Raw genomic sequence first — 15,157 nt, forward strand, 5'->3', positions numbered from 1 at the left:
AGATTACATGCAGGATTTCAGCCTCTAGAAATAAAATTCTTTACCATGCAGTAGAACACATATAACAGAAGCTCGGATGTGTAACTTACTAGAGTTAAAGTTATCGTAATAAAAGAAAAAACAAGACTGGAAAAATTGTGCACACGAGGTAGAAATCTAGTACGTCTAGTCTAGTAGAATCTAGTAGAACTATGTGTTCCAAACTCTGAGTCGAAGGAAGAAACTATCCTAACACTGTCACTGATGACGAGCGAATTGCTCCTGTAAACACCTTCTGATCGCTTTGCATTAGCAGACGAGGGCACGGCTCGCGCAGGTCGCTTATTCTGCACCGCTGCTACTTGCTCCACATACCGAAGCACATCCAAAGCAGAGGATGTTCTTTGGAGTGTCTGTCTACACGTCTGAAGCGTCTGTCTTACCGGCTGACATGGTTGTAAGGTTCAGCTCTGACTGACGAGGGGCCCAACTAGAAAGGGTGGGTAGGGGCGGTGGTTGAGTGCTCTTCCTCAGGGATCGACTCCACAGTTGACAGTAATTTGTAGTACTCATCTTCTCCATCCAGCACTTTGATTTGACTGTGATTTTTTTTAAGGAGACAAAAAGATAGTGGTGAGACATTACTGTGATAGAGGAATGGTGCCTTTTTTTAGTTTAATATTGTGTAAAGCTAGACATTTGCAATAGTATTATTTGCAGATGCACCTGAGATGAGGTGTTTGCTTAAGCATACTGCTCTGAAATAGAACGTCAATTACAGTACAGGCACAGTGCAGACCTTCAACAGTTAAAATTAGCATGATGACAAAGGCCCTAATATGTAACCCCCTCTCCAATGACGCAGAGCATCTCCTCATAAAAACCCTGTTATTTTCGGCTCTCCATTTACATTATAAGAAAACAACTCCATTTCTGGATTCTCCTATTCCACAAAGGGCCTGCTCTGTTTAGAGTTGCTGTAAGTAGGAAAGCAGTTATTTACCCAAGTTTTCTCGGCTTCCTCTTGCTCCCCTGGTAATCCAGAGTTCTCTGAGGAAAGGGCCAAGAGCACACAGTCAAAAGATGAGCAGAGAGTCATTAATTTTTAATTCAAAGTGATTTTGTGTTGAATGCGAGCAGATGCTGATAATATCAGAAGTCACAGCATAATTTTTTTCTGATCAAAGGGCTCAAGTGAGTCTGATGAAGCATGCATCTTGCTCAGCTTTGATAAACCACATCAATTATTCACCGTGAAGGCAGACATCCTGACATGAAAGCAACAGATAAAGAGCATAAGCACATGTTCAAGACAAGAGGCAGAGAAGCGTGGGGGTGGGGCTCCAGGGTCTGGCACAGGTAGGTTTAATTGTATTATCATGTGGAACCAAAGTCAGACAAAGGCCTTTATCGGCACTTTGAACTCACATTTAGCTGGTTGTAGTACAGGCTGTCTTCGGGGCTGTTGAGCAGCTTGGGCTGCTGGCCCCGCCGGCGAGGAGTTCTCTGCTGCAGCTTCATCACTGGACCTGCAACAGAGGAAACGAGGGCAGTGATCCAACCAGGCAAAAACAACAACAAGCTCCAACATGATGCCGACGATGATGACAGCGGCGGTAAACCGATTCTGCCTTCTTTTTAAATCGGCGCCCGTGTGTGACGCAAAAGTGACAGAAACACTTTAAATTGACTTAAGTGAGATTATGTCATTTCATTGATGAGATGACTCAATAACAGCTTATTATTATTACATAAACCGCATCTATCACAGGTGCACAGCGGGGGATGTTTGTAGTAGCCGAATTACAAAAGAAACAGGCAGAAGTGACACCGTGCGTTCATGAAAAGTTCACCTTCACACTCAGAGAAGAGTTCATCCTGGTAATAACGTCAGTAGTTTTAAGCTAAGAAAGATCTCATATTTGTTGCTGACAGTCCTGGATCACTCAACTCTGCAGGATGTAGGCACAGAAAAAGTAGGTCAGCATTTAAAAGTGCAGATAATCTCATTAACTGTATTTCACTCAGTAATGAGTACTGCTCATTGCAAATATTCAATGGATGTGTGATTGTAACAAATGGAAAATAAGTATTTGGAATCTTGGGTACTTAAGAGTTTATAGGGTATTAAATGACTATCTTTACAAGATGAGAAATCTTAGTATCTGTTGTTTGAGGAGAAACATTTGGGCAGCACCTTCTAGTCTAGCTTTGTATTACTTTGGTTAATAAGGGATTATTACCGAGTAATAGCCAATTCAACTCTTTACAATACAGAGGAAACTCCAACAATCGGACAGCCCCCTGTGTGCAAGCAATTTGCAACAGTGGGAAGGAAAAACTCAGGTTTAGGGAAGGCCAGCCATCTGCCATAACTGGTTGGGTGTGAGGAGAGGTAGCCAGGACAAAAGAGCCACATGCCAAGTAGTTAACAGTAGTAGTTATAAGACTAATATCACATAATTGGTACTAAGAGGGTAGAAAGTGGGTGTAATAATGTGGAAACAAGTGTATGATTATGAAGCAAAATCAGTTAATAATAGTATATTGGTAACAACAGGACCTGCTAACAATAAAATGTTAATATCTGTGCATTAAAAATTTAAAATACTAACTTGTGGCCTTAATCTCATAAAACAGTAATATTAGTTGATGGTTTAACACATAAGGATACTATTCACAGTGCTGGAATTAATGCTGACTTATGCCTGCAGCATTCTTCTTAGAATAAATAAAGGTAACAGAGTACATATTGTGTTTAATGCTGTGACTTATTACCCAGAAACGTGTGGTAGTTTAATAACCAGAAAACAATTCTCCAAAATGCAAAACTGCCTGTTTCTATCCAATTCCTTAACCTATTAAAGGAAACATCAAAAAGTGTGCTGCTGATCAGTTATACATCTACTAATTGCAGCAGTAGTAGTCAGCGGAGGATTGTTCAGTGGAGCATTGATAGTTTTCTGGATTACACGAGTATGCAGAGGCTTATGATTAGCTACACAGAATTAATTAACTATTTGACAATATACACTATTAGGGTCAGGTGGCAATTTCCAGTGTACCACAACTGAAATTAGTGAAAATGTCAAAGTGTTAATGGCAGAGGCAGAGAGCTCTGCGTGATGGTAAAATTCAAACAAAGTAATAAAGACTGGAAAATAAAGTGGAATCCAACAGGGTGACATTTTGGGGAAAAACACTAGTTAGATGAGACGAAGGATGGCTGCAGGGAGAAAAATGTGATGATACTACAGTGTCATATCTATCAGAGCTTATAAGTCATAGATCAACATAGTAAAACCAGTGCAGTAATACCTGCATTCTTACTCATATCCAGTAGGGGGCGACTCCTCTGGGTAAAAAAAAAAAAGGAATCTTAGTTTATGGAAGTCTATTGGAAAATGGCCTTAGTTCTCACTTAATCTATGTATTTGGTAAACACTTATCTGATAAATTTATAGTCTCAATAGCAAGATTTAGGTCTTACAGAATATAAACTGATGCTCATGTTGTAAATTGTGGCCCCCATTGTACTTCAAGAGACGATAAAGATGAGTATGTTTTAGAGCATGGCTACTTTGTAATTGACAAGTACTGCTGTTAGAATGTGCAGTGCCCTTTTCCCCCTCAGTCAGAGCCTCCCCTTTCTTCCAATATGGTAAAAAAGCTCAAGTCGAGGCTTCCAAGCGGGAGTCCATAAACCAATGGGTGACGTCACTGTGGCTATGCCCATATGTGGTCTATGGTTATGCCACCCAAACACAAGTGAATGCAATTTAACATTTAAAAGTTTTAGCGGTTTTAAAGAGAAGTGACGTCTATTTTATGGCCAATAAATACATATTTTCACCGTGCACACTTCAATAAGAGCCTGACTAAGCAGGTCTGCAGGATTCTAGATGTAGATTTTCACCCTTCCAATTTCCACTCAAATGAGTGACACATGGAAGCTGCGGTCAGTGTGTCAAAAGGAATAAAAAGCAATTACTACATTCAGATCCTGTCTTACTGAGTGATTTCTTCTCTGCAGATGTGTGAAGGCTGTTCTTCCCAACTGCACCACAGAAAGGGAAATCTTATTGGCTTACCAAAGACAAGATAAGGTGGATATTCAAACATAACACAGTAATAAGGGCTGGCTGCTCTTCCTTACTACACCTTGCTTAGCATTTCAAAGTTCATTGGTTACAAAAGTGTGTTTTTAAAGCTCACCATCTATATTTAATGTCTGACAACGTTTCATCCTCTTTGCCTGCATTTCATGTGAGACAGGACATTTCTTCATCATGTCTTGCTACCTCTGCTTCTCTACCTTGACTAAAGCTGCATTTGCCTTTTCCATCTTAACACTACTTTGTACTCACTTTGAACAGACCTCATCACATCTCAATCCTATACATCAAAGAGCAGGATCCCCCGCCACCCCTTCAATCTTTCCTCGGCTTTCTTGATGTTATTCAAACCAGCACAGGTTTACTAAAGTCACACTTTGTAAATGCCCAGAAAGTTCCTGTCAGTTTTGAGATATTAGCCAACTTTTACCGTGAATCTTATCTACCCATGCCTCAGAGGTGCTAACTGTCCGCTGTGTGGATCCCCGTTACCCCTGAGTATTTGAGGATATTTGGAAGAAATCTCATGTACTGAGGCAAATAGCTCAGGGAAAAAAAAGCAGCTGTGTTTGGATGCATCAGAAGCACTTAGGTTTTAGTCTCACATTAAAATTAATTGGACATTATGCTCTTGCTTAGCCTTTGAAACCTGAAAGAGCATGACATGCTGCAACGAAGAGAAAAATCAGCACAAATAAAATGTTCACACTTTACGTCTCAGTTAAACAATGTCTGTATGTAGGACGTTGTTCTGCTAATGATGCAGAAAATGGTTTTGATAAGCAAATGTTTTATTCCCCTGAAATTGCATCAAAGCCCTCAATCACAAATAATGAATCCTAACGTCCTTGAACAGACTTTTGAAATTAAATCGGATTATGAAACAGACTGCGTACTCTGTGCTTTCAACAAAACACATTAGCTGTGACAGCACGTCCACAAGTATTTAAGAATAATGCAAACTCTTACCTGCATATAGTGCAATTAGGACAATACCCAATTCCCTGATGACTTGAGTGATTCATAGATTATGTTGAAAATGCAGAAAAACAACATTTGGAAACCTCAAGTGAAATTAAATTAAAGGGGATTTATGTCTTTCCTCTTTCTTTACATGTACATATATATATATATATATATATATATATACAGTTACAGCTTTGGATACTCCTTATAAACACGGCTAAAGATAATAATGAGGCCAGAGTATGTACAAGTAATCCCTGTGAGCCAAAAGCTCAGACATCAGTCTGCTTTTGAAGCTCTGTTTCTTTTTTTTTTCTATTTTTTCTACTCGTGCTTTTATATGTCTGTTTATGAATATCCTCAATATTGTCTTCTCAGGCAGCTCTTGCTGTGAGCACAGCAGTCCTACCCACCTGCTGTTCAAATCTTCTGTTCGCGAGGGACAGCCAATCAGAAAGAAGCTGGGCTGAAGGGAAAGGGAGGTAAAAAGTCTCAGGGGGCCACGCCAAGGCCTACTATGAGATGAACAAGGATTACTTTAAACTGTGAGTCTTTCTCAGTCAGTTATTCTTTTACATTTAAAAAAATATATAGGGTAGGAAATGAGCATAATAGGTTTCTTTAGCTGATGCTTTAACTGTGTCCCAAGAACTGTAGCAAGTGAAAGCTAAACCCGATGACTGGCTGTAAAGAAAACTGTGGCCAGTAAGTTTACTCAGCTGCAGCTAATTAACATAAATCCTGCTAAATAAATAGATAAATAAATGTAAACACTGTTTTCTACCAGTTGGTGTCTGTAAACATGAGCTTCAAACGGCTTTGCGAAACAAACAAAACTCTGCATCACTTTTAGTCGTACTGCGAGGAATGACAACATCTGTTTGTTGGCCGATCCCCCCACAACTCTCAACAGCTAGTGAAAATTTTGTTTTAATCGTGTTCAGGTCAGGATAGATTCTAACCCCTTGAGGATATCTTTTTTCCCAGCAAATGTCACAGTAGGTGAAAAGTATTAACTGATCTAAAACGAAAAGACTAAATACCTCCAAATTACATTCCCTACAACTGAAGCTGTGTTTACTGCAAATACCACTATCAAGACAGAAGCCAAATGTGGAACCTTGTCTGTTTTCCTGCAAAGTTATGTAAAAGCTACTCAGATGGATTTCATGAAACTTGGTTGAGAGGTGGCATTTGTGCAAAAAGAAGAAAAATATTCAGCATTGGCTCGGGGTCGCTTACTTCAGATTTGTGGGATACGGTACTGGCACTGGAATTCGCTCTTTTACAGCTCCTCTTTGTCAGGATGGTGACGTAGAACTTTCAATAAAAATTTATTGAAATGTGGCAGAGGTGGCGAATTTGGAAAATAAGGGCCTACGTGATAAAAAAAATGATCATGTAGGACAATGACCTTGTAGTTTAGTACCCACAGTCACACAACAACGACTGCACTCTTTGATGTTTTTAATGGAAAATGTTGCAAAATCTCTCAGCAGCTTTATTATTTTATCAGTTTCTACTAAGACATTTTTTTTCCTACTGACATTGATGAGATATTAATGTGTCTGTTTCTACAGATGCAGTTCTTATCTCTCAGGTGCTGTATCTAACCCTGCAGATCTCACAGGAGGTTTAGCCTCACAATTTATCCATCCTGACCTGCAGCGATCAGAGCGTGTAGCAGATCAGAGGATGGGTCAGGCCTCTCATCTCTGTGCCTCCATTTGGGAAATCATTGTCATTTGATCCAGGCCAGCCCCAGAGGAATGCTGCTCCTGCAGATACATTACAGGCAGGGAGCCTGCCAAACTGGCTTCTGGCATGGGAGCACAGCTTGGACACGGGTGGGCAGAGCTGGGAAGGGGTCAGGCAGCGGCTCACACCAAGGGTTTGCTAAATGATCGTGGGTAACGTTTGCTGTTTGGGGTGGGGAGGAATAATAGCCAACTGGGAATACAGAGGCAGTAAGTTTCATGCAATATTGATTTCTCCCTATCAAAAGAAAGCCAAGCAGTGTTTGCTCTTCTTGGTGAAAGACTTACATATTGTACATGTTTGCTTCTTGAGATAAAAAGAATTCTTTTTTTTTTTTTTGGGAGATAGGTACTTCTTTTATTTTCAAAGACTAGCAGATGAGACGTATTACATCTCTAAATACCACTTTGAAATCCCTTGAAAATCAGAACGCTCTTCAGAAACAACATAAAAGAGCCGCTAAAAGGGATTTTTAGTGGAATAAATTAGAGATGTATCGATTTACTTCCAAAGTCACGTGCTGCAATCACCTGACTTCTCCCAGACCACAGAGAACCGCTCGGGTTTTGTTTATTCAGATGGAGAGAGCAGAGGCACCAAAAGGCATGGATTATAAGGAAAAATCATCAGCAGAGGCCTTTGATGTCTAAATGAGGCATGTGCAATCCAGACCCCTCTCTTTACCTCACAACCACCTCTTCACACACATCCACGCACACATTAGCCCAGACAGCATGCACACAAACGTGCACACACATGCACGCAAACAGTAACAGATATTATTCTTAACTTGCAAACAAAGACCCAAACCAGATATGCAAAGTGGAAGAGCATTTCCAGAACTTTCTCTCATTCCTTTAATAGCCAGTCATGTGCTTTAAATTAGAAGCCGAACTGATCAAGCCTCGCAGATAATGCAGAAAAAGGGGGCAGATCCTGCATCTGTTTTCACTAGTGCAAGCAGAGGATGTTGTTACTTACAAGCAATTTTTCACACTGAAATCAATCATTTCCACTGACAGCAACTTTTGGAACTTTGACTCCTGACAAAAATGCTTGCTAGGAGGAGAAATCTGATTGTGGGAGTCGATCATTTGTCACGAGCTTAATACATGTAATCTATAACCCTGACCAAGAAGGACAAGTAAAAAAGAATAAAGAACGATGAGGGAGAGATGAATGACAAGAAAAGCCAAAAACAGATTAAATATGGAAATGAAGGGCACTGAGCCTTTTCTCTCTTGATCAGTGGAATACCAGCAAATTTTGCTAAATAAAATTAGTACAATAACAACCTAATAGCATTTTGTGCTTGGAAAAGTTTGCTAAAGTACACCAAGTGACTCAATCGACATGTGAAAAATCACAGAGAACTCTGAGCATCGTTTTCCACCTTGATTTTAATGTCTGAGGAGATTATTCTGTTGGAATTGTGATGATGAGTAGTTTGGAAGTACATCCTGTTAACTACTCCCACTGACATTAAGAGGATTACGTAGGTAGCGTCAGACAAAGGCAACTCCTTCCGTTAAGTTGAGTCTTTCCTATCCCTTCCAAATCTCTGCTGCCGCTACGTCGAGCCTGTAATTTGCCTAAAACTGAAGGCATCCGGTGGAGACGCGGCGATATGTGGAGACAGACAGATAAATCAAAAGGCTGAGAGACAGCGAGAGGGAGGGAGAGTATTTGTCTAGAGAACATGGAGAGGGTGGATCATTTGTCTGGCAGATGCATGTTGATACCGTGATGCTGCTTTGGTGGTGATGGTGTTGGTGTATGAGGGGGGTGGGGGGGTGGGGGGGGCGTTGTGGAGCAGCACCTGGTGGCTGCAAACCTTGTGGGAGGACATGCGGGAAGACGTTTAAGAGCTGAGGGAAGGAGCAGGCGGAGAGGAAAGTGAAATGTTCTTGTGAGTGTGGGATGACCTCAGTGTGGGGAAAAACTGCGCCCACATTTCCAACAAGCGCTCCCAGCTGCAGCTATAAAGCACAGAAACAGCTCGGAGCAACAACCCAAATCAATTCTTATTGACTGTACCGTGTTCTGTGCAGAGGGGATGCAACTATAACCATTAAGACATTACTTTAACTATTTTCCTGTTTTTCTTCTTCTTGTTTCATCCTTTCAAGCCAGCAGGTTAACCATCTTCTGAGGCACAGAGGTAATTGGGCTGTGTCGTAGCCCCACTTTATCACTGTCTCTCTCTTGACATGTATGTTTACCACAACTATAATCTTCAAAAAGCCTGTTAACATAAGTAGCTCAGCTTTCATAAACCATAAAGTCAGCTCTGACTGATCCTCGGCACCATCCTGTTTACCACGCTGAGGAGCATAAGCAGCGCTCTGATCATATCTGCTGCTTGCTAGCAAAGGCTTTCTTTCTGCACACATCTCTGTGACTCATTTCCAAACATGTTGCATTAATATTTAGTGCTCAGGAGACAGGTGACGGAAGGTGACATCGCCTTGAACGTGTAGCTTACAAGACAACACTGCGTATGTGTAACTTTTTCCGCTGAGAGAGCGAGAGAGAGAAAAAAAGAAAAATCAAAGGTTGGTGTTGAAGACAACTGCGAGCGCCTGGAGTACAAAGTGTTTTAATGCTCTCTCCCCATCATAAAATACAGCACTGTGGGTATCTGCCTAAAGAGGGAGAACAGTCGCTTAGCCTGGTGTCGGATATACAGTGAAACAGATCTCTCAGTTGAACACCAGGCTTTTTAAAATCATGCAGGAAAGACCCAACGTCCGTCAAACACATTGAGAGGTTCCAGGTCACGCCCTGGTGTTTTGGCTTTAATGGGAGCAGCGTGTAGAGAGCGCGCGGGTGTCTGGAGGGGTGGAGTAATTCGATTACCACGGTTAATTCTCTGTTTTTTTTTCCCTCTACTGGTGTCCTGAAACACTCCAGGTCGAACTCTAGCCCGAGAGAACCAATGCGATCACCAGAGGCGACGGCAGGATGAGACACAGGAAGAAGTCTGGTCTCCAAACATCTGGCAGGGCAAGGCTTCCATGACTCGCTCAACCTCGGGATGAAAAAAAAAGACCCTCAGATCTGCAGGGATCAAAGTGTGCCCTGGGTGCATGAGCCACTGTGGCCTCCCTCAACATATTCAAATGGGGTTTCCTGAAAGACGTCAGAGCCACAAGCAGGAACATAAATGAAGCAGGAAAAGAGGCAATGATGAATACCTGAAAATCTCTCCACATATAATATCTAAGGAATTAGTCCAGGCTATTTTTTCTGTTGAAAATTTCAACATAATTGAACTGTCAGATCTAGAAAACTTACAACTTACCTACTTAAAAAAAGCATTAGAGTTTGATGTGCTGCAGGAAAAGAGACTAAAAGACTAACCTTCATTTACCCCCAGGATAAATCTCAGAGGTTGCAAGATCACTGCAAAAATCCCCTTGTTACATCAACATGAACCCTAAAAGTCTTTTTTGACCAAAGTCTTTTGTACAATGTTTCACAGTGATCCAAAATCAAATGTAATTTTTCTTCAGTGCACATGAGCGACCTGCTTTTTTAAAATTATTTACAAATAAAGAGGAACATTTCCAGAAACATTACTTTTGCATTTTAATTTCTTAAGGATGGACATTTTATGCATAGCAATCAAAGGATGCTTAAACAATTGCAGAAGCATTTCTTCTGCATTTGCTTGTAGTGGCTTTATTCTCCTTTCACCTCGCACCGCCCAAAAATGTCCTTCAAACTACTTAATCTAGGAAAGAAAGCAATTTGACACAAGCCATCTTTACAGGTATACCCACGAAGCCTTACTGTGGGCATGCTTTATTATTGATGCAATGATGCTATGAATTCATTGTTTTACATTTGAACAAATTCTTGGGCTTTAAACTGTAAAGAAAAACAAAAAAACAGAAAATCATTCAGCTATTATTTTAAACTTACATGTGGACCGACTGGAGGAAAAAAGCAAAGCAAAGCACCAGTTTAGGCAAAATACCCTCACATTCACCGCCATGTTTCCTCTCAATAATCACTTTGACATTATAAATTCATCAAACACTGCCTCCCTTCAGCGGCAGTGATGCCTGGGAGCGGGGGTCACCTGTATGCAGCATTACCGAATTAGCCGCTATCTAACCCAGACCTGCTGTGGCGTGCTGACACTAATCCCGGGCCTGCTGGAGAGCCCTGTCTGTGTTACATTATCATGTCTAATCCCCATAATCTCTCAGCCGCAACGCTAAACACTATTCCACCTCGGTCTCTTACCTCATACCCCTTTAATAACATTAATGAAGGGCCGGGCCCCATTACCAAGGCTACCCTAGCGGTGGGCTGGGTGACGGCCGTAATCAGAGGCCCCCTGCACAGCCACCCACTCAGCCTTCCAGGCAGCAGGAATTAATGTAATTCGTCGCCTGGGGCAAAAAGCAAACCAAACATATGTTCAACAAATCAGGGTTTGTGTATTTTCGTGTCACCGTTACTGTGCAGGTCTATTAGAGTCACTGATGAGATCCTTAGTGAAGGGCCCGCCATGCAGGAGAACGAAAGCTTTGAAGTGCTCGTGCCACTTCGAAACTCCCCCCCCTCCACTTGCCTTGAGACGTTTATGATGAGCTGACCTGAGTTATTAAAATACCACAGAAATGATCGCCCATAATGCCGCTCTTTTTTGCTGTCAACAAAGAATGGCAGCAGGGGATTGGCTGGGATGAAAGGTTGAAAGGGGTCTCGTATTAAAAATGGCACTTTATCCATTAAAGCGGGATTTCTGCTGTCTCTTTGTGTAATTACCTGCACCCGGCAGGTCTGTGCTCGGGCTTACCTTGTTTACACTGCGTGTCTCGCAGCCTTGCCGTCTCCCTGCACGGCGTCGTTACACTGTCTTCTGCTCTGCCTTTGTCTCTCTTGATGTCTTTCACTTGTCTGTCTTGGCTGTCAGGGCCAACCTTGAAAGAGGAGGCGTAAACACACCCAGAAGAGCAATGTCAATGAAAGCACTGAATGAATATATACAAGTTAAAGCATGCCCTGTAATGCGTTTTTTTTTTTTTTTTTTTTTCAATTTAGTCATGTAGATGTTGTATTCATTTATTTACAATTTACAATTTGGCACTCATATAACTCAAACCCATTAATGTGCTTTGCAATGTTAATCAAATGCTAATGCAATTGCATATCCCCCCCCTTTACTAGCCCTACCTCCTAGCAAACAGCACCACACTGACTTAATTGTGAGAGTATGAAAAACAGCACATACAGACTTCCTCTCATATTTAATTTTATCTTTGAATAAAAGAGCTATAGGAAAGTATTAATCTGCTTAACATTTCTAAGTACATCCTCCAAAGGATTTTGCTTTTTTAATCTTACATATGCTCAGCAGAGTTACTGGCAAAAACTGTACATTTTCCTCATTTCATCCTTTCAACATCAAATGGTGAGCAGCAAAAATTGGATCAGACTTCAAAGACTGTGATGTGCTCCAAGTCACGGAGTGGCTCTTCTATTTCACATATTGAATCCGAGCAGGATATCAAAGTGCTACCAAAGAACCTCAGGTCTTTACTAAAAAAAGGGGTCTAACATCTGTAGAAAGAAGAGCGCAAAGACAAATCACCTCAGGGAAGAGCGAGCATTTATTCTCAGCCGTGAATTTCCAGCCTTTTGATTCTCTCGTTCCTGTACCACCCTGTCTTCTTCTCCGCTGAGATGGAGGTTGGAGCAAGAGAACTCTTTTGTCTCAAGGACTCAAAAAATTCCCAAAGAATAATCTGGGTTAAAGCTGCTTTGTAGAGGAGCAGCATTGTTTTATTTTATTTTATTTTTTACATACACAGCTAGTAAGGCATAAGGAAAATGCTCATTGATATTCTGCTACTTACATCTTTTTTATGGGTGTAATCTCCGTCTGCCTCTTTGTTGTCCGGGCTGTACCTGTGAAATTAAGACGCACTTTTAACTAAAATGAACGAAAATGATCACTGCAAAATAAAGCATATTGCATCAGCTTATTACAAAGAAATCCAGAGCTGAGGATGATTTTTATTTGTCTTTTTTGCTCCTAAAACATCTCCACTTTATGATTATGTAATTTGCGGAGCAAATAAGCGCCGATGTGTTTCTGCGCCCGTTCGCTCATGTTGCATTATTTAAAAAGCAAACACCAACGAGACAACATCTGCACGCACAATGCCGCGAGCCAGTGGCAGTCATGCTTCGGGTCTAGAAAAACAAAAATCTCATCCAGTTTGGAACTGGCAATGCAACCGGAGGCTCTGCTGTTTGGATGCAAACACAGAATTCATGCATGGCAGACAGGAGGGGTATCAAAAGGGAAAAGAACAGCATGTAGGTGAGAACACAAATCTTACCGCAGGAAAATGGGCCAGATCATGTCAAAATAAATATATATGGAGAGATTCCAACACTGATTAAACAGAATTGTTAAGTGGAGGTTTGAAGTTTTTTCCCACCAAGGAATATGATTGTAAACATGGAGAGAAAAATCCCCAGATGAGGCTCTGCTCGGTTTGAGTATACAACAAGCATAACATTTTCAGATGTGTAAATCTAGTATTTTGGAGTTTTGGAGTCGGGAGAGAAATGCGCAACCTTGACCAAAATGTCGCAGAAGATTTAAACAAGATATGCAATGCATCTCTAATTTTACGTCTTTCTTTCTAAGAGCTATTGTGAAAGGTCTGAAATCATTCGGGGATACTTAAAACAATTTTTAGGATGCTTAGAGACTTTTTTAATGACAAAAAAAAGGTAAAAGCTGCCATCAACACCTCGTGTGCCGCTATTCATTCAGTGGCTGCTCTCCCGCTTAGCAAATACTTTCTTAATGTCTGGCCTGCCCATATGTTGAATAAACACAAGCTCGTACATCTGGACACCAGTGCAGCACCCAGCCCCGCTTGTGGTCAGACAAGTGTGCTATCTTGGTGGAAAGTTATTTATTACGTTTATAAAACTGAAAGAGGTGGTGCACAGGGAGGAGCTTTCTCCTTTGGGTGAAACAGCAGTTCATTATGAGGCAAAAGCAGCTCATCCAGCAAAGGCTGAAGATGAATGGCAAGCATGGGAGGCCTCTTGCTCAGTCAGCCATGGCTACTGGTGGACTATTGTCTGTGCAATGAGGAGCAAATGAAATTACAAAAGAAATCAAAGTACAGGAAAAATGAGACCAATGAGAACAGATGCTGAAGGACAACAAATGTCAAAGCTCACCCTAAATGCTCCTCTTTGGTGGTCTTTTCTCCAGCCTCAGGGTGACATCTGTGCTCCTGGGGTCCACAGTCCCGACGCACCCGATGGCCCCTGTAAGCTGCACAGGATATGAATGCCAGACACGCTGTCAAATGGTCAAATGCCTCACCCCTGTCCTCATATACATGTTGCATGCTCACACAATTACACACAAAGTGTATTTATTATATATTAATAAGGAGCACCAAACAGTTTTGTATTAAGAAACTCTGGATTCACCCGCGAGGAAGTGAGATGTGTTTAGCATGCATATATGGTCTGTGGCGCTGCAGTGAGGAAACTTTGTGCGATTATTGAGACACACTGAGCTCAGACGGATGGTAAAAGGAGCCTGCTGACTTACTCCGTCGACGGGCTTTGTGTTTTTCTGGTAAAATTATATGCACAGGAAAAGAAGGCTCAAGTACATTGTTGAGCAATGGTTCTATTTTGCATGGTCTAATCTGATCGATGGTGAGCATGTCCCCCAGGCCCCGCTGAGATCTGAGAAGCCACCAGGCTCATACATTTGAAAGGCATCTGTTTATTTTCAGAATGCAAATGCAGCCCACCTCAAAGGCTATAAGCTGCAGAGAACACACAAAGTGAATGTGCTGGAGTGCTCCGCCGGGGGGCTGAGGCCCCACTTATGTCAGGTTCAGGTTCTCCCCCCACCCCGCCTTCCATCCCCTTCCCGAACCCCGGCGGCCACACACAAACACGCTTCTCTAAAAAGAAAGACAGCGGCGACAGAGAGGCTTTCCCAACACCAAAACCATGTTTACCCATTCTGCAGCTTTATTTACAAGGGTTTAATGGAGGACATTTACACAAGGTGTGCAGGCGACTGAGATGCTCCATGTGCCAGATGAGGGCAGCCCTTAGGAGAGCCAGGGGAAACAATGCCAGATCTCCTCCCTCCTGCCCTCCTCTCTCCTGCCCCTTTTGGCACCCTCCCTTGTCCTCCAGTGAGAGCCTCCGAGGAGGGGGAGGGGGGCTGGGAAGGTTAATGTGCCCACTTTGATCTTCGTCAAGGCACACTGAGTAAGAATTAATTTACATTTCAGATGAAAAGGTTGACAGTATAAAAAGGCATC

General features: G+C 41.9%; 1 protein-coding gene across 2 annotated transcripts in view; it reads right to left on the minus strand.

Annotated features, from left to right (window-relative positions):
* Positions 1–469: 469 nt before the first annotated feature.
* Positions 470–15,157, minus strand: part of myo3b (myosin IIIB) — a 62,021-nt gene continuing 47,333 nt past the window's right edge. For both annotated transcript variants that reach the window (XM_085374044.1, XM_085374043.1), the window contains 6 exons: positions 14,043–14,139; positions 12,692–12,743; positions 11,632–11,755; positions 1,408–1,508; positions 983–1,029; positions 470–578 (listed from right to left, as the gene is read on the minus strand). In XM_085374044.1, coding sequence (XP_085230170.1) covers positions 470–578; positions 983–1,029; positions 1,408–1,508; positions 11,632–11,755; positions 12,692–12,743; positions 14,043–14,139 — 530 coding nt within the window. The remainder of the gene's footprint in view (positions 579–982; positions 1,030–1,407; positions 1,509–11,631; positions 11,756–12,691; positions 12,744–14,042; positions 14,140–15,157) is intronic.

This window comes from Diplotaxodon limnothrissa, linkage group LG16, assembly GCF_057381915.1.
Source record: "Diplotaxodon limnothrissa isolate DT_005_m linkage group LG16, D_limnothrissa_male_GT1.1, whole genome shotgun sequence".
NCBI lineage: Eukaryota > Metazoa > Chordata > Actinopteri > Cichliformes > Cichlidae > Diplotaxodon > Diplotaxodon limnothrissa.